This window comes from Rhinolophus ferrumequinum, chromosome 19 (assembly GCF_004115265.2).
Source record: "Rhinolophus ferrumequinum isolate MPI-CBG mRhiFer1 chromosome 19, mRhiFer1_v1.p, whole genome shotgun sequence".
Lineage (NCBI taxonomy): Eukaryota > Metazoa > Chordata > Mammalia > Chiroptera > Rhinolophidae > Rhinolophus > Rhinolophus ferrumequinum.
The window spans coordinates 17,389,888-17,409,114 of record NC_046302.1 but is presented as its reverse complement, the minus strand read 5'-3'; the positions used below and the strand labels follow the sequence as shown (position 1 = coordinate 17,409,114).

The 19,227-nt window shown below is 37.4% G+C and overlaps 2 protein-coding genes across 2 annotated transcripts in view; one reads left to right on the top strand and one right to left on the bottom strand.

Annotated features, from left to right (window-relative positions):
* ESCO1 (establishment of sister chromatid cohesion N-acetyltransferase 1) overlaps positions 1-4,008 on the top strand; it is a 41,731-nt gene extending 37,723 nt beyond the window's left edge. The window contains exon 9 of the mRNA XM_033087471.1: positions 2,801-4,008. Within this exon, the coding sequence (XP_032943362.1) occupies positions 2,801-2,948 (148 nt within the window). The 3' untranslated portion in view covers positions 2,949-4,008. The remainder of the gene's footprint in view (positions 1-2,800) is intronic.
* A 2,938-nt stretch (positions 4,009-6,946) lies between these two features.
* GREB1L (GREB1 like retinoic acid receptor coactivator) overlaps positions 6,947-19,227 on the bottom strand; it is a 255,520-nt gene continuing 243,239 nt past the window's right edge. Inside the window, 6 exon segments of the mRNA XM_033087644.1 lie at positions 6,947-9,867; positions 10,917-11,055; positions 12,842-13,042; positions 13,873-14,014; positions 14,954-15,181; positions 16,598-16,763. Of these exon segments, the coding sequence (XP_032943535.1) occupies positions 9,704-9,867; positions 10,917-11,055; positions 12,842-13,042; positions 13,873-14,014; positions 14,954-15,181; positions 16,598-16,763 (1,040 nt within the window). The 3' untranslated portion in view covers positions 6,947-9,703.

Below are 19,227 nucleotides of genomic sequence, written 5' to 3'. Positions count from 1 at the left end.
GCACATAGAGTTTTTACTTTTTTTCATTTATTGATCCTTCCTATGTACTCAGCTCACCTTGTTAAGACTATGTTACAAAAATGCTAATAGTAGTCTATATCCTGGCTAAATTAAAAATAATTTTTAAAAATAACAGCTGTGTTGAGATACAATTACATAGCATACAATTCATCTTTTTAAAGTGTACAATTTAGTGAAGTTTTAGTATATTCAGAAGGTTCTGAAGCCATCACCACCATTTAATTCTAGGACCTTTTCGTCATTCCCCCCAAAAAAATCCATACCCATTAGCAGTCTCTCCCTATTTCCCTTTCCCACAGCTTCTGACAACCGCTAATCTACTTTTTGTCTCAATGGATTTGCCTATTCTGAACATTTCAGATAAATGGATATCTATAATATACAACATTGTATGACTGGTTTATTTTCACCTAGCATGTTTTCAAGGATCATCCATGTTATAGAGTATATCAGTGTGTGCCCTTCCTTTTTTATTGCAAGTAATATTCCACTGTGTACAGTGGTACCTCGGTTTTCTAACGTAATCCGTTCCGGAAGACAGTTCGAGTTCTGAAACGTTCGAAAACAGCTGACAGCTAGGCCTCAGGATCTTGCACTCAGCAGAAGCCTCATGACATGTTTAACTTCCAACGTGTGTTCGAAAACCGAAGCATTTACTTCCGGGTTTACAGCATTCGTAAACCGAAATGTTCGTCAATGGAGACATTCGAAAACCGAGGTACCACTGTGTCTGTACCACGTTATTTATCCACTTACCAGTTGATGAACATTTGGCTTGTTTCCTCCTTTTGGCTATTATGAATAATCTATGAACATTCATGTATAAACATTTGTGTGTTTTTATTTCTCTTGGGAAATAGAGAAATATTTGCATGTTTTTATTTCTCTTGGTATGTAATTAGGAGTAGAGAGTCTCATTGGCCCATGTGGTAACTGTGTAGCATTTTGAGAAATGGCCAAACTTTTCCAGAGTGGCTGCTCTATTCTACAATCCCACAAAGTATGAGGGTTTTAATTTCTCCACATCCTCACCTTCACTTGTTACTGTCTTTTTAATTTTAGTCTTCCTAGTGGGTGTGAAGTGTCATTTCATTGTGATTTTGCTTTACATTTCCCTCATGGCTATATGTTGAGCATCTTTTCATGTGCTTATTGGCCATTTGTGTATCATCTTTAGAGAAATGCTTATCCAAATCCTATGTCCATTTTTAAATTGTTTTATTTATCTTTTTCTTGTTGAGTTGTAATAGTGCTTTATATGTTCTGGAGACAAGTCCCTTGTCAGATACATGATCTATAAATATTTTTTTTACTATTTTGTGGTTTTCTGTTCATCATCTTCGTTTCTTTTGAAGCACAAAAGTTTTAATTTTGAGCTCCAAATTATAAATCTTTTTCTTTTGTCATTTGTGTTTTTGGTGTCATTTCTTAATCGAAGGCCACAAAGGTTTATTGCCTGCATTTTCTTTCAAGAGCTTATAATTTTAGTCCTTATATTTAGGTTTTTGATCTGTTTTAAGTTCATTTTTGTGTATGATGTGAGGTAGGATCTAACTTCATTCTTCTGCATGTGAATAGCCAGTTTTCTGAGCACCATTCTTTCCCATTGAATGGTCTTGGAACCTTTGTCAAAATCATTGACTGTTTAAGTGTGAAGTTTTGCTTATATTTGGATTCTCAGTTCTATTCCATTGGTCTATTCTTATGCCAGTCGCACACTGTCTTTAACACTGTAGCTTTGTACTATGTTTTGAAATAAGGAAGTGTGAGTTCTCCAACTTTGTTCCTTTTCAAGTTCTTTTGACTGTTCAGTGACTTGCAAAGAAGTCAGATTTACCAGTTTGGGGAGTAATGCCATTTTAACAATATTAAGTTTTCTGATTCATAAACATGGGATATCTTTCTACTGGGGATGCCTAAAAAATATATACACATGACTTGTATTCATGTTTTGATACCGGTATATATTGAGTATTACTATTTTAATACAGTTTTTTTCTTTCTTAAAATGTGTATACTTTTTTTGGCACCCTTTAATGTCTTTCAACAATGCTTTATAATTTTCATTTTACAGGTCTTGTACTTCTTTTGTTAAATTTAATCCTAAGTATTTATTCTTTGATGTTATTTTAAATGGGTGTTTTCTAAATTTCATTTTTGGATTCATTGCAAGTATATAGAAATAGTTAATTTCTTAATATCGATCTTGTATCCTGTAACCTTGCAGAACTCCTTTTAATTAGCTCTGATAGATTTTGGGTGTGAATTCCTTAGGATTTTTTTATGCAAACTCATGTCATCTCCAAAAAGAGATAGTTTTACTTCTTCCTTTCCAATCTGGTTGCTTTTTCTTTGTTTTCCTTGTCTAATTGCCCTGACTAGACTTTGTGGTACATTGTTGAACAGTAGAGGTGTATGTAGAGAGAGCCTTACCTTGTTACTGATCTCTCGGGAACAATTTCAGTTTGTCACCATTAACTTTGATGTTCCTTGCTGCTCTTTATAAAGTTGATAAAGTTCCTTCTACTCAGAGTTGTTGAGTATTTCTATTATGAAAAGGTGTTGGGTGAATGTTTTTAAAACCATTACTGCTTTCATAAACACTTTTTAAATCTCAGATTATTAATATTTTAGATGAACAATTATTTTCAATAATTTTTAGAATATATGTTACCTAAAAAGTCTAAGAAAGTCAAATTATATTTGACGGGTTTTTATAATTTTAGTGACTAAAAGTAATACTAATTTTTTTACCCTTTCACCCCCTTTTTTTTAATAGGAGTAACTTTATATATGGCTCATATTTGAGTAAAGAAGAAATTGCTTTCTCAGATCCCACTCCTGATGGAAAACTGTTTGCAACACAGTACTGTGGCACTGGTCAGTTTCTGGTATATAATTTTATTAATGGACAAAATAGCACCTAAAACAAATTCTTGCCTACAGTACGAGAAGACGTCTACTGAAGAGTGGATTGGTTGCTGACTTTAACCAGGATCTAGGGCCATTTTTGTTACAATGAACTCAGGACTGGCAACAACCATAAGGTTGTTCCATTTTCATAAAATTGGAAACAATGCAGTAATAGCTTATTATTGTTTTGTTTTATAAAGAAGATATTTTATTATCTTTTACAGAAATTTATGATTAATGTATTTTATCTATAGTTATTTAGACATGTTTACATGCAGCAGATAATGATAATTGTTCATAGTGGACTGAAAACTAATGCAAGGACTATGGTCTCAGTGATAAGTATATTTTGAAGTTCTTAATATGGAAATATACCAGTGTAGTTTGGTACTGTATTTTTTTATATTGATCTGCTGATACCAGTTACAGTTTTAAAGATTGTATTTTCACAGAGCAGAAACCAATGTTTTTGAATTATTATTCAAGGAGGGTGCAATATTACATGTTTAGGAATTCAAAGCTAATTCTTTAAGGGCCTGAAATACACTTTGAAGGAACCCCCACGAAAAAGCAAAGTGCCAAATGAGCAGGAGGAATTGGAATATTGAGCTTTTCCTTCCATTTCTCCCTTTCCTATTCTTGATGGTAGGAAGAAAGTGGAAGGTGTAAATAATTGAAGCTTTCCTTCCTGGAGACCTAAAAGTGACTAGAATTAGGAAGGTACCCTCTGAAATTTATTATTATTTCATTCTGGTTTTACTTCTTAAAATAAATGGCAATTGGTCACACTTAGGCTGTTAATAAATCCCAAAGAGGTTTATAAAAACCTGTGGAATAGTTGCAAGCTAAATATTGATGACTTGGTATCTGCTTTGTTATTCCTCAGAAATACTACACTGAGTATATGCCCTCATTACTGGACTTCATTTTGGTACTTGTCAATCCTTCATAGTGCCCTCTACTTTTAAAGGGTTTATATGTTGAAAAACTGCTGTGGCCTTTTATGACTTGTATATAATGTAGAGTAAAATAATAAAATACTTGATAGCTTTTTCTAAGTGATAAATGTGATAATGGTGTGTTGTCATTTGTGCTTTTTCAGGGAGTTTTTTAAGTTTTGAGACCTTGAAAAATGATTAAAACACTGGCTTCTTAAAAGGTAGTTTTCACCGGTTTGCCAAAGGATCAGTATGTCAGCAACAACTACTGAATTTTATCTCTAATAAAAGGCAAAATAATTATATGAGAGTATAAAGACATAAAGAGCCACAGCCCAAGAATGAAGTGCCACTATGATTTAACATAGATTATTTTTAAGAGCTGAGATTATCTTACTTCCATTAAAAATGGCTAAAAGTTAAGACTTTAAGATTAACAGACAGGTGTACATTTATCCCCCTATAGATGTGTACTTTTAAAATTTATAGTGTTGTAAGGCTCTATGCTTTTTGTTAAGGGTGTAATGATAAGGCAATGTAACTACTTTCCTCTAATTTATCACGATGGTTTGACTTTTGACACTCCCTTTCGCTTAGGGCTTGAGACTTGTAGTTATGCCTGGTCTCACTGTTTGCTTGACAAGGACCATAATTGTTTTAAAACAGGATGAAATTTTTGGGTATAGTGTAGATGCCCTAGTAACTGTTAATCTCATAATACAGGTCCAGTTTCCATGCAAGCCATAATATGCTGCTTTGGGGAACCAACCTTGGTGGTTTCAAGGGGACCCAGAGGTAGAGAGGATATATTGATTGGTTGGTTAAATATTACCATTACTAGGAAAACAGTTTGTTTTCATGTTTATATTGAAGACACAGCACCTTAAATAACTTTAAAAATTTTTCTAAGAATAGTAATAATAATATCTAACATTTGAGTTTTTGCTACGTGTGGTGCTGCATTATTGTATTTAGTTATCATGACAACCCTATGAGGTAGCGTTTACAAGTGAGTAATCTGGAACTTAGGAAAGATAATTAAGAAACTGCTATTGCAGTCTGAAAAACTTGGGAACACTGAACTAATAGAGCTGTAATGCATGATGAAGATGAGGAGATGGGTAAACTTTGAGAAGACACAATGGAAGAATTGACGTGAGTTGATAACTGACCAGCGAAGAATCTAGTGTAATTGGGAATTTTGATTTGGGTAATTGAGTAGATGAATTGACTGAGAAGGGAATACTGGAGAATTATGTTGGGAGGATTGGATGGAAAAGGATGAGCTCAATTTTGATAAAGATTTTAAGGTGGTTGGAGATTCTCCAAATGGAGATACCTATTTGATATATAATTGGATATGTTAATCTAGAATTTGGGAGAAGTTTGAATTAAGGAAATTTAATAATTTAGTTGAAGGTTTTAGAAGAGCTCACCACCTTGGGGTTTATAAAATGAGAGGGTAGGAGAAAGTTGTGAGGAACACCATCATTTACGAGTGTCAAAGCACTTGAGAAGGCATGTCCAAGGGAAGAGTTTCAAGAATCAAAGAATGTTCAACACTGTCACACCACAATTGAAAGCTGAAGAGTGATGTTAGAAAAAGAAGAGTGGTCTCTACAGAGAAGTGGAGGCAATAGGCACGGTGAGTGTGCACCAGTGTCCATGGGCCAACTTCAGAAGAGGTTGATTCTATAATTGCTGGTTATATAAGGTGTCTATAAATTTCTGTCAGCTGCCCTTGTTGGTTCATTATAAAAAAATGTCTACTATATAGACATAGGAACCGCAAGTATAGACAGGAACCATGAGATTTTATGGGTTATGCTCGTCTGCATGGACATGCAATGATTTTATTTTGCAGGAATTATAAAAGTCATTATTTTACCAGTTCATAATCTAGAATAATGAACTTGGTATATCTACTAAAAGCATGACTAGCATAGGACAGTAAGGACAATAGTCCTGAAGAGATACTTCAATTGTTCTTGCTGACTTTGCATGGCTACCCAGCTAGGGCATTTGGGTAGGAATACAGCCCTATTCCTGTCTAGTCATGATTCACCAGGTTAAGATTGCTGAGCTAATTTCTGGGGTGGTGACTACAGATGTAGTAAATCTACCGGGTCTCATGACTCTTGGGCCTTTTGGTAGATAATTGTCTTACAACAATCCCTCCACCCTTCTGGTTAAAATAAAATACATTGGACTACTTACAGAACAAAGAGGTGATCAGAAAACTTTGTTGCTTTTTCTGTCTTATAATTTACTCCATCAGTTGTCATAGTCACTGAAGTAGATGCTTTCCTTAGCTCAGTAATTGAAGAACACAAGGAATTTATTGTGGGAATGGCTTATTTCCTTGGCCTCAGAGGCCCTTCCTGGAATCATAATCTTTAGTGATGGCGTTTTCAGTGACACCAGGGTTTCAATGTTATGGCAATATTCTCTCATACCCAGAGGAAGCTTAAGGGCCAGCTTCCATGACTAAAGAGTTCTGAGGAATGTTTCTTCCCTGGATATTGTTCCAGCTTTAGGCATTTGAATACAAGGGTACGGCAGTTTCACAGCTTTTAGTCTTTCCAGGGCAGCTGCTTTGGGATATGTAGTGGAACAGTGGCAGTTTCTACTTGCTCCTGAATCTATCATCATACTTACAAATATTTATTGCACCTCCCGAGGTAACAGGGGCCTTTGGCCTAGAAGAGTGTTTTCATGGTTCTAGATCAAAGTATTATTTTGGCACTTTACATAATAGAACCGAACGGCATTTTTCTGGAATGTTATTCTCAAGAGTTGGTAAAATTAGGTAGAGTTTATAAATAAATTGGAGATTAACACCTTATGTCATACTACACAATTTTAGCAACTCAAAGTTCTACTTCTAAGAAGGATACCAAAGTCAGTACAGTTGCCATCAATAAAAGATTGGGGATATACGTACTATGAATATTTGTAACATCTTTTTAATAACTCCAGGTCTGTGGTGTATAATTAAGTAAAACTGCAAATGGGCAATATATGTAGGTATTTTATGTGTGTGTGTCTTTGTAGAGGCTACAGATTTTCATTCAGTTACCACTTTTGTGGACTGTTTCGATAGAATTGTACAGTCATCCACCCTGTGATCTGTGGACTTCCAGCCTTTCTTGGACATTGTCAGAATCAGGGAGCTCATTCACTTGTGAAAATACCAGAAAATTAGTTTAAAGAAGACAAACTTATTTTGGGGGTGAGAAAATTTTAATATTCACCAAATTAAATGGAAGGACAAGAACATACTGTAGACACAACTTAAGACAATTTAGAATCATAAACAAAAATGTGAGGTAGACTGACTAGTGAAATTCACCAAATTTTGGTTAAGAAAATTGTACAGTAATAAAGTAACACAGGTGCCTCCTTTTCTAAAAATCACAAAAAGCAATTGCATAAATTACAGCTAAAAAAAAAATCGAATACAATTCTCATTCTAATTTTAGTTTACATTCAGTATTAACCTGTGTGAACTGTCATACATGGCAAAATTCAACAGGTCTATAGGTTAATTATGGAGGCCTAGAGGACACATTCATACCACAATGTTCTAAGGGATGGCAAGGCTCGAAGCGGAACACACCAAGGTATCTAGTAACAAATCGTGGTGTCCTGTGCTTGTGCAATTTTATCCTTAAAGGAGAAGGACCTAACATTCTTTAAAGAATTATACTGATAAGGTGATTTTAAAAGATCCAAACCTTAGTAAGATAAGCATTGAAAAGAATAGGCAGGTCAATTTGAATTGTCCATCAGTGGGGTGACGGTCTTTTGGCTTTATTCTGGTTTTTCTCTTCCACAGGGTTAAATAGTGTTTAAGAGATTCTAATCATGTGATGTTTTCAGAGTGCAGCCCTAACTAATATGGAGTACCTGCATCTAAAGTAACTATAAAAAATGTTCTTCAGACTATGAAGCCATAAAGCCATAAGAAACCCTGAGAGGCCATCTGCCCCAGGTACAACTGTTTTAGAGTAATTTCAAGTATTTTATTTGCCCTATATAGTAAATGTTATTGGAATATTGCACAAACAGTGGGTTTCTTGATACCTCTACATTAGGTCCTTTCAACCAAACAGGAACAACTGAAATACATTCATATCTAAATCATCCTGCTTCAAAACGTACCTCTTTGCCAAAAATTCTGCTGTACTATAAAATTAGGGAGTATTTTTAAAGCATATATAAAGGCAGATCCTCTTTGTAGGATGATTAAAAATGGGGTTTAAAGGAATTGTTCATTCAAAATATATTTAAAGCATCATAAGTAGCTATATTAAAATCAGATCTGCAAACCATTTTCAGATTAGTTCATTCCATCTTTTCACTAGCTGTAAACTCCTTATCACGAGCTAATAAAACTGGTCACTTAGCAATATTTACTCTAAGTAAATGCAGGCTTAGTAGGCCCCCCTCTCAGTAGTTTCTGACCACAAATAAGACATCAGTTCAAGTAATAATGGCCATCTTTAGTAGGAATAAAGTGATTGCGAATAATGTCAAGAGATTGTGTGATGAGAACTGGAGTAATTTAAGAGTCAACTTCCAAGAGACTTAGTTTGTTCTAGAATATTTTCTAAAACTGTTTTTGACTGAAATATATGGTGAGAAATTTATGGAAACGTGTGCTTCCTGTTGATACTGACCAAACACCCCATGCTGATTTTAATGAGTCAGAGAGACTGTAATGGAATCTTCTTACTCCTTACAAAAGAATCGCTGGTACGATTAAAATCAGTTCTGAGTCTTTCTATGGCTCATTTCCCATTTCAGCAATTTCTGTGTTGTGGTCAGTATAAGACAGCTGACATGTCATTTAGTGTATCTTTTAAAGTGAGCTTTTCTTGAGTCCCTGAAAGGAAACTAGTTCCACTCCACACAAAACCTTAGCCTGACATTTAGCTTTGCTGGTGCCAGCTGCTTTAATTCCAGCAAATGGGGTGGGTATGGGGTGACTGCTGAAAGCTGCTTTTAATTGGCTCAACTATTGAATCAGGTTCTCCTTATACAAGATTAATCACTGTTCCATATCCTCACAGACGTGGTGTGCTTAAAGACTGGAAACATTTTTAAAGAAGGGAAAAAGCTAAGGAATTTAAGCAAGGAGAAGCTGCTGTGTGCACACAATGCCTGCTCTGCATTTACTGATTTGTTTGTTCAGTTTAAATAGTAAACTTTTAACTCCTGTGGAAATTCTGCCAAAAGTTTCAATACATATAAGATTATAAATCTTAAACTAACACTGCACAGAGAAAGACAAAAGCTACTTCTTTTTTTTAAATACAAATATCTTCTACATTCTATCATTTCAGACCCCTGAGTAATACTGTACCAAAGTACAGATCTGAAGAGAAACTGAGGGTTCAGGCCTCAAACGTTAATCTTCAATTAATTCCACACCAATGGTGTGAGTCTCATGTAACACATTCAGGCTAGCTAATGTTGAGAGTCAGCTATCCCCTAACATAGTGTAGAAGAAAAAACAATGCAAACTCCTTGTTCGTTCTTCAAAGCACATCATCCTCAGGCCCCGCGGGCAGACCATGTTTTAAGTAATTGCGTAACTGCCTAGGGTGGAGTTAACCTGAATGTAACGTCCTGAAATTGGAACTGAAGGAGAGAGGTGCCCTCAAAGACCTGGGTCAGATTTGGGGTATTCTTTGGAGAACAGACAAATATGTTGCACTTCGCTCCACAGTGATTGTACTTTAAAGGAAAAAAAAAAAATCCCAAATAATTGTTTCTGTCCCATCCCACCTAGGCATCCCTTTGCTATTTTTGGTCTCTTCAAAAGCTCATACATGACGTCCAGTAAGAAAGTAAAGGGGTTTGTCATCACTGCTGTTAGCAGTTTGAAACTCATCCCGGAGGCGGAACTGCCACTCATCCTCTAGTTCTAAGCGGACAATTGTTTGGCGTAAGGAACTTCTGTCTTGGCAGATGACACACAGGGTAGCACCTTCAGAAGAAAAAAGGCAGAAATCAGAAGTGCATTTTAAGATCAGGGATTGAAATGATAAAGAATCTTACCACCTCTCTGTGATTATATCCCTTAAGCTAACACATCTGAGTACCAACATACTCGGTAAGTAACCCAATCGGAATTATTCGTTTTAATTTTATTTATTTTGAATAAGAAGCATTATGAATTCAAAAGTTCAAAAGGGTAAAGTGAAAAGTCTCCCAACCACACTCTCCCTTCCCCTGTGGTAACCAGTGTTAAAACCCATGCTAAAAACCCATGCTACTATGTCTCCCGTGTCCCTCTAAAGCAGGGTTTCTCAACCTCAGCACTATAGGTCTGGGTTTTTCTCTGTTTTGGGTGCTGTTCTGTTCTTGTAGGATGTTTAGCAGCACCCTTGGCTTCTGCCCACGTTCTGTCAGCAGCAGCAGTGTGACAGCCTAAAATATCTGCAGGTACTAGCAAATGTCCCCTGCAAGGCAATATCCCCACTGCTCCAGATGTATGTTTTATGTATAGGTGTGTAGATATATGTGTATACGTAACACAATTTTGCCTGTTCTCATAAAAATGCAGCATGTTGTACACGATATTTTGAACCTTACTTTTTTCACTAACCTCAGTGATCATCTTGTCAGGATTATTTGTGACGCCTAATCTGCAGTTTTTAGGCAAATCTAACTCTGTATAGTGCAAATCTAACTCATAACTCATTAAAATTAGATTAAAATTTTTAATTAAAATTAGATTATGTGAGAAGCATTTATTTTGCATTGATTCTAAAATTAATATTGGTAAAAACATATTTAATGTCACAAATCTGGCTATTGGTCTACATTTAGTCTTAGTATATCAATGACTTGATTCCCCAACCCCCATACTCCCAGTTAAGAAAACCAGTAGCCCTGGTTTAAAAGCAAGGTATTCGATTTACTGGAAAAAATGATTGTTAAAGTTCTTTTTAAAAATATATCTTTCACCTCTTTATTTTGTCCAGCGGGAACCAATAGCATTCATTCACAAGCAAAATACTAAATTTGGTTTACCTTTTAAAAACTTAAATTTCTTAAGAAGATCAGCACCTACAAAAGAGTCACAGAGGTACAAGAGGAGCCCACTGAAAAACACCCCTTCACAGTTGACGTTGCTGGAATGGGGTCTGGAGCTGATGTAGCATATGGCCACCTGCAATCACCAAGCAGAAATAGCACGGGCATTTCAGAAGCAAGCAAATGTCTGCACTTCAGCTGTATGAGTCATTCTCTTCCTTTTTCATTGTCTATTTCAGGGTAAAGTAAAGGAGATAAATTTTTTGTTGAAACTTAAAATGAGTTGGTTATTTAAGCTTTGTACCTTCTATTTAGTGTGCCAAGTTTTAACTTATTTAAAACTTCTCGTTTATTTCTCATAATAGGACGGTTATGAAAAATTGGTAGTAACAAAATAAGCCCCTCCATGTAAGTCTTTATAAAATTTAAAAAGAAAAATAAACCTTCCACAAAAAGGCATACTTAGAGAAGATTAAATGTTTACATAACATGAATGAGAATAAAATTTTTTTTATCAGCTTTTCATGTAGATAAATTTTCAGTTGGATAGAAGCTTCAAACTTGCATGAATTTAAATTTTTAGCTTTATATGGTTTCCATGTACAGAAGATAACTTCACAAAAACTACAGGGAAGTGAATAAGGTAGTTGGGAAACCTTGAGAACGATGGAATGGCTGAAAGTGTGGGCCAGACTGCTTGGGTTCCAATGCAGTTCCTCTGTTTGGTAGCTGTGTTTGCCACTGAGCAGTTTCCTTCATGTTACCATACCTCAGCTTCCTTGTCTGTAGATAGTAGTACCCGTTTCATAGGAGTATTTTGTGAATTAATTAATATACACACTAAGTGTGTATATTTGAGTGTTAGCTGCTGTGAGTAGTGGTGAGATTTTGGTGTCCAGAACCTGCAGCCCTGGATCCTGAATGGAGGAATCGGGAGACCTGGGCTAGACCGTAACTTACAGTTGCCACGAAAGGCATTATTACATTTCATGTTTGTAAGGTTCCGTCTGCCCCTAAAATTCTACAATTCACGTCCATCCCATAGTCTAGATGACTGAAATCTCATAAGAATGAGAATGTAAAATGTTTACACTGTTAAATTTAGAAAATCACTTTACAAAATTGAATATAGTTGGATTTCAGTCTTAAGAGATTGTCAATACCCAGGAAGAAGAAAGACTAAAAGGAAATGTACACCCAAATGTTCTCATTACAAGTGATTTTATTTTCTAATTTATACCTCTTACTTTAAATTCTTTAAAAGGATGATATATTGTTACCAAATAGAATAAAATACTGAAAAACTGATAATCCTAAGGGAAAGCTTAGTGGCAGAAACGCTTAAAAGTCCTCAAGGCCACCAATGGTCAGAAGGTGCAAGGGGAAAATCTTTTAAAAAACTAAAACTGATGGACAACTTGGGATAGAGGGAGAGAGTGAGAAAAGAATGAAAAATAAGGAAATGGAAAAGAAAGAAGTCCAGGAGTGGAAGTGACAGCTATGAAGGTCCCCCGTGGCACCTTATATTGTTCAGGAATCACTGGGCTCCTCGGACATGCGGGGAGGCCCCATGCGCCTCTGCAGAACTCTGTCTTGTGGAGAAACATCACATGATTAAAATATCATCTGATACATGTTACGATAGGGACAAGAAGCGACCAACTTCTGCCCAACTGAGGTAGGCTTCTCAACAGCGCTGCCCTCTGAGCTAAGCTCTGAGTGTTCATTGGCTTACTGTGAAGAGGTGAAGTAAGTACAGGGAGGGAAAACTGCCATCACATATTGTGTGAGCCTTTGTATAAAGGAGTCTGTCAAGGCTCCTTTTCTGTCTCCATTTAAGCTTTCAAATGGGAGCTAAAATGGGAAAGAAATAGATGGAAGTGCGTAAGACACAGTACTAACCCACTCCCACTAAAGTTTACCTCTGGTCCAATGTTAAGGTAGCAGTCAATGGCCAACACAGGACTCCTAAAGTTACGGATGGCTTTGGGGAAGAGTTTGAAGGAGGCGTGCTGAAGGAACTTCTCCAGGAGAAACTGCGCAGGAGCTGCCAGTAGCGTGTGTTCACTGTCGGGAGCACAGACATACTGAAGGGGCAAGATGGGCGCTAAGCTCTCTGACACCTGAAATCAGAGCCGAGATTATCATGGGAAAGGATGTGCTTGTCACTGGATGAAATGGGCAAGGAAACTGCATTGCATCTAACAGCCCCCAATAAGAGCAGTACAAGTCACAGATGCCAGGCTCAAATGTAAGTCTGTCATTCTTGGGTTCTGAAAATTTTTTTCACTTGGAACAGGAACAGTACAGTCAAATCTAACATAACTTACACAAAACAAGGGCAGGAGATAATGGAAAAGTAGGCTTTGCAAGTTACTGCATTTAGCAAATACATTGTGAGGACCAACAGGAAGTGCCTTTTACAGTGCTGCTGGAGTGGATGGGATTACTCACATCCTATCGCAACTGAACAAAAGAAAAGCCAAGAGATTTCTAAGCTCGACTGGAGAGTCCACATGTTATAAACGATTAGATACCAGTAAATCTCTTAAACAAAAAAGGGTAGGCCCATAGAATTCACACTTCACACATTTTGATCTTTTACTTTCTTCACATGCATCTTGATTTACATTTCTCACATTACATAAAGAATGTAAAAATGTTAACTTTGCCAGTTTTAGAATATAGAATATTAAGTAAAATGAATTTTTGATAGAGTTGTTAAGCCTTAAATCTAAAGAAAGGTAATTTTGTTGAATTTTCAAATCTTACGTTTGGCTGTGCATGCGTCCTCAGTGAGGGAAATGAGACGGCAAATTTGCCTTTAAGCAAATTTTCGTTACCTCACTTTCTACTCAAGTGGCAAGTGCTTAATGCCAGTATCTAATAATAAAGATATTAATAAGAAATCATTGTCTTAATTTCAACCGTAGCATCAAGCTTGCAGACTTACCATGATCTTTGGTTTAATGATAAAGTCCCTTTGCCCTCCAACCTGAACATGTTTCTTCATGAGACTGAAGTTGTTAAAGCGGCAGATGAGCAGGCCACTGCTGTTTGTTCTCAGATTAAAGTCGACATCTTCACAGAAATACCTACATCATAATCACGAGGATAGGTTTTTTTTGAGTACCTGTCACACCTCAACCGTGACAATTACACAGAAACGTGTGGCACTTGTTAGAAGACAGCCTCAAATCGAAACTTGCCTTTTCTTGGAGCTGGCCCTCAACACTGGCCTGTAAAGCCCGATTTGGACACTACAGCCATAAAAGGAAGGAGTGAGGTCACCTGGGTCCCAGACATTCCATGGGACCCTACGTGTTCCTGAACCCAACTCGACTGCACATGCTACATACTCGGAGGACCAGAGTGCATAGGTGCTCCCAGTTTTAAAATCCTGGCTGTGAACAGGATAAAGCAACTGCAAATTTAAAACAAAGTGAAACAGCTACAGAATATTCTCGTAGCTACAGGATTGGTGGTTGACATAAGAGGGACTTTATGGGCCCTGATAATTCTTTGCTTGGCCATCTCAGATTTTTCAGCATGTGGACATAATTTGTTCAGGAGTCAGGGCCAAGGCTAACATGCTCACTCCCGTCTGCTGACTCTTCTCTACTGTTCCCCCAGGATCCAGATCATGGGGTCTTGCTGACATTTGGGGAAAGTGATTACCTTCTATGTTCTGAGTGTGAGTGAAGAGTTAACCTTCAATGGCTGTATGGGTCCACACACTGTATTGATGCAACAGTTTTTGTCGCTGTTTTTTTGTTGTTGAATAATGAGATTACTAGAAAAACGTTTTTTAAGCATTTCATATTGTAACACCTGTTAAGGGTTTGGGTCAGTTTGAAGGGTGATGGGCAATTTGGGGCTTCTGATCCCTCCCCTCCTTTCTCCTTGTCCATATAGAGAGATTCTCAGTTTGCAATTAAAGACAGAAACAGAGGAATAAAACCTTACAAAGGCTAGAGCTGGGCAGAATGATGAGCAGATGCCAGGATTACTTGCATCTGTGAGGCCTGACTTACCTGTTGAAGTCATACTGTACATTCTGAGTCAAGTCTATGTTGAGGACAATGAAGTCATGCACATGGCACCGAGAGAAGGGGGCTTTCAGGCTCTGGGAAGTCAGCTTGCTGCTCCATTTCTGTATGCCCAGGATTGCGTAGTGGACGATTTTTGGTGTTGCTTCAATATGCTGTAAGACACTCTTCAGGGACACATTCTTACTGGAAACTCCTGCTTCCACGGGTGGGCTATGAAATGTTAAGTTGGTTTATGTAAGATGTCAGTATTACCGAAGAGCCATTTAGGAAGGGCCAACATGACTATACAGTATTAGTATCTGCCAAGGCTATAATTAGCTCATCTACTTTGTTAGCTTGGAATGGAGAAGAGTGTCCCGCCCAATGTCATGCTGCCTGTCACTGCTAACTTAAGGAAGCTGCTTTCTGGGAATAGGGCTTAACGCCGTAAAGCAGAGAAAGAAATGCAGCCCATCTTTCAAAGTGAATAATGAACAGGGAGTTACCAAAGAGAGGTAGCAAGAAGTTAGAAGCATACAGTATACTTCCCAGTTCCGGTAATTACGATGTAATAAAGGAATATTTGAGAATTGCTGGTTTCAAATCCACAGTGGAAACAAAGACACAAAATCACATCTGAGTTGGAAAGGCCTAGAGATCTGGCACAAGGTTTCAGTGAGGGTGCTATTGACATTTTGGGGCCATTTCTTGCATTGGCCTTTTTCTAGGTTTAGCATTCCTTGGTTCTCATGGGCACCCTCACCCTTGGTTCTCATGGGCACCCTCACCACTGCCTCCGGAGGAAAACCACTGATTTTGGCCCAGCAATAAATTTATAGGTGCTGGAATTGAGACAGGTGAAATAACTTTCCCTTTTCCTCCAGGTAACATACCATGTTTCCCTGAAAGTAAGACCAGGTCTTCTATTAATTTTTGCTCCGTTAGGGCTTATTTTCAGGGGATGTCTTTTTTTTTCATGTACAACAATCTACATTTATTCAAATACAGTCATCTTCTGGAATATCGTAATAATGTACTAAATGTGTCCATCTGGCTGATGATCTTAACGGGCTTATTTTCGGGGTAGGTCTTATTTTTGGGGAAACACGGTAGCCGAGCTGGGTCTAAAAAGCAGGTTTCCTGATTCAGTGGACTTTCTAAATAAAATACTCTCAACAGACTTTTATAGCCAACCAAAGTCATGATGCAGAAATGGTGCAGGCACTTAATGGCAGGTTGAATGCCTAAAAAAAAAAAAAATAAATAATAATAATAATAATAATACTACCGTGTTTCCCTGAGAATAAGACCTACTCCAAAAATAAGCCCCAGTTAAGATCATCAGCCAGACTGACGCATTTAGTACGTTATGACGATGTTCCAGAAGATGATGACATGATTTTATGTGAATAAATGTAGATTGTTGTACATGAAAAAATAAGACATCCCCTGAAAATAAACCCTAATGGAGCAAAAATTAATGTAAGACCCGGTCTTATTTTCGGGGAAACACAGTAGTGAGGGGTGTCTCATGGATGACCTTTTTGCTCTGTATCATTTATTTCCATTGTAACTGCAGCCAAGGAAGGTATCTTCCCAATAGCCTTGTGTCACACGCCCCCAGAACTGCTTGGGGGGGACCATTACCTGGTCTGCTCCTGAACACTATGAATGTTCCACAGGACACACGAGTCGTCCATCACAACGATGAAAGGCCACACACACTGGCGTTTAACTCCCAACTCTTCCAGGCGGTTCCTCTCCAGTTCCAGGTTGTGATATGACAGCTCCTTAATGAGAAACCTGGCAGCACCTGGAAGGCAACATAACCAGGCTGTACGTCCTTCATGCAGGCTTGGCCGAAGCTCCACAGACAGCAGACATGCGCTTCGGCATGCCCATCCATGTGGTGACCATGTGGTGGGGGGTCAACCACATGTTCAGAGCAGTTAAACTTTAGATAAGTATCACTGAGGAGGTCTGTTTAAAATGCAGATTCCAGGAGCCTATCACCAGAAAGTCACTTGAGTAAGTTTGGTGATGGGACAGAAACGATCATTTGATGAAACATGATTTGTGAACTACACTTTGAAAAATACTGCAAGAATCCAGTTTTCCTGGTAGGACAAAAGGTGCCACCTGGAGGAAATGCTTGTTACTGGTTAGTTCCTTAAAGGCATGATAAAGAGGCTTTCTCAGTCCCAGAAGTACTAGGGAGTAGCCAGGGCTGCAATCGTGGGTATGCCACTTACATTAATGTGTCCCCTGCTTTAGATATCTTTAGGAAATTGGTAGCAGCGTCTTCTCTGAAGGTGATTCTGGAAACTGGCATCCTTTCCCTAGATCTGCTTTTTTTGCAAGAGGCTGTATAGTATAGTAAAAGACTGGAGCCAGGCTGCCTAGGATTGAATCCTGATTCCACCACTTTCTAACCGTGTGAAACTGAACAAATTAACTCCCCTGTGCCTGAGCTTCTCCACCTGTAAGAAGACAGTGAGAACATCTACTTCATTGGATTGTATGGCGCTCAGGATACTGCCTAGTACTCAGTGAATGTTAGCAATTATTAAGATGATTATCATCAGGTGTGGGCCACCTTAAAATGAAACAAAAGTAGATAATGAAACAAAGAGACTGAAAAAGGTATTAATCTATGGAGGAACCAGGAAAATAGGTTTGACTAGATCAAAGGTAATATTAGGATTTAGGAAAATCTACATTCCAAGACCATGTACATAATAGTTTGCATTCTCAACATAATAAGGATCGTACATGAAAAACCCATAGCTGACATCATACTCAATGGTGAAAAACAAACCTTCTCCTCTAAGATCAAAATAAGACAAGGATGCCCACCTTTACCACTTTCATTTAACATAGTACTGGAAATCATAGCCAGAGCAATTAGGCAAAAAGAAGAAAAAGGCATCCAAGTTGAAAAGGAAGAAGTAAAATGACCTGTTTGCAGGTAACATGATCTTGTATTAGAAAACCCTGAAGATACCACAAATATACAAAACTATTAGAAGCAATGATTAACTGTTAGAAGCAATGAATCAGCAAAATTGCAGATACAAAAACACTCTAACGTCAATTGTGTTTCTGTAACAATGAATAATCTGAAAGGGAAATTAAGAAAACAATTCCATTTACAATAGTATCAAAAAGAATAAAAGGAATAAATGTTTAACCAAGGAGGTGAAAGACCTGCATGCTAAAAATAAAAAACATTTTGGAAATTAAGGAAGACACAAATAAATGGAAAGACATCCCATGTTCATAGACTGGAAGACGTAATATTGTTAACAGGTTAGTATTACCCAAAGCAATCTTCAGACTTAACAGCAATCCCTATAAAATCTCAGTAGTCTTTTTTACAGAAATAGGAAAGTCCATCCTTAAATTCATATGGAATCGCAAGGGACCCTGAGTAGCCAAAACAATCTTGCAAAAGAACAAAGTTGGATGTCTCTTGGCTGATTTCAAACTTACTACAAAATCACAGTAACCAAAGCAATGTGGTGGCATAAACACACTATAGACCAATGGAATAAAAATACAGAGCCCAGCACCATACCCTTGCATATGTGGTCAAATGATTTTTGACAAAGGTGCCAAAACCTTTTGGGGGGGAAAGAACAGCCTTTTCATTGAATAGTGTTGGGAAAACTAGATAACCACATGCAAAAGAATGAAGTTGGACCCTTACCTTACACTATGTAAAAAAACTAAAGTGGATCAAAGATCTAAATGCAAGAGCGAAAACTATAAAACTCTTAGCTTGATGATACTGGATTTGGCAGTAATTTCTTGGATATGACACCAAAAGCACAGGCAACAAAAAAAAAGAGAAAACTGGATTACATAAAAATTTAAAACTTGTGCACAAAAGACAACAGTGAGAAGACAACCTATGAAATGGAAGAAAATATTTACAAGTCATATATCTGATAAAGGGTTAATATCCAGACTATATAAAGAACTACAAATCAACAACAAAACCAACCTGATTTAAAAAATGGGCAAAGGACTTGAATAGATGCTCCAAAGATATACAAATGGCCAATAACCACATGAAAAGATATGCGACATCACTAATCATTAGGGAAATCCAAATCAAATCACAGTAAGATACCACCTCATACCCACTAGGGTGGCTGCTATCAAAACCAAACCAATAAAAGTATTGGTGAGGATGTGGAAAAACTAACCATTTTGCACTGCTGGCAGGAATGTAAAATGGTACAGCCATTATGGAAAACAGTATACCAACTCCT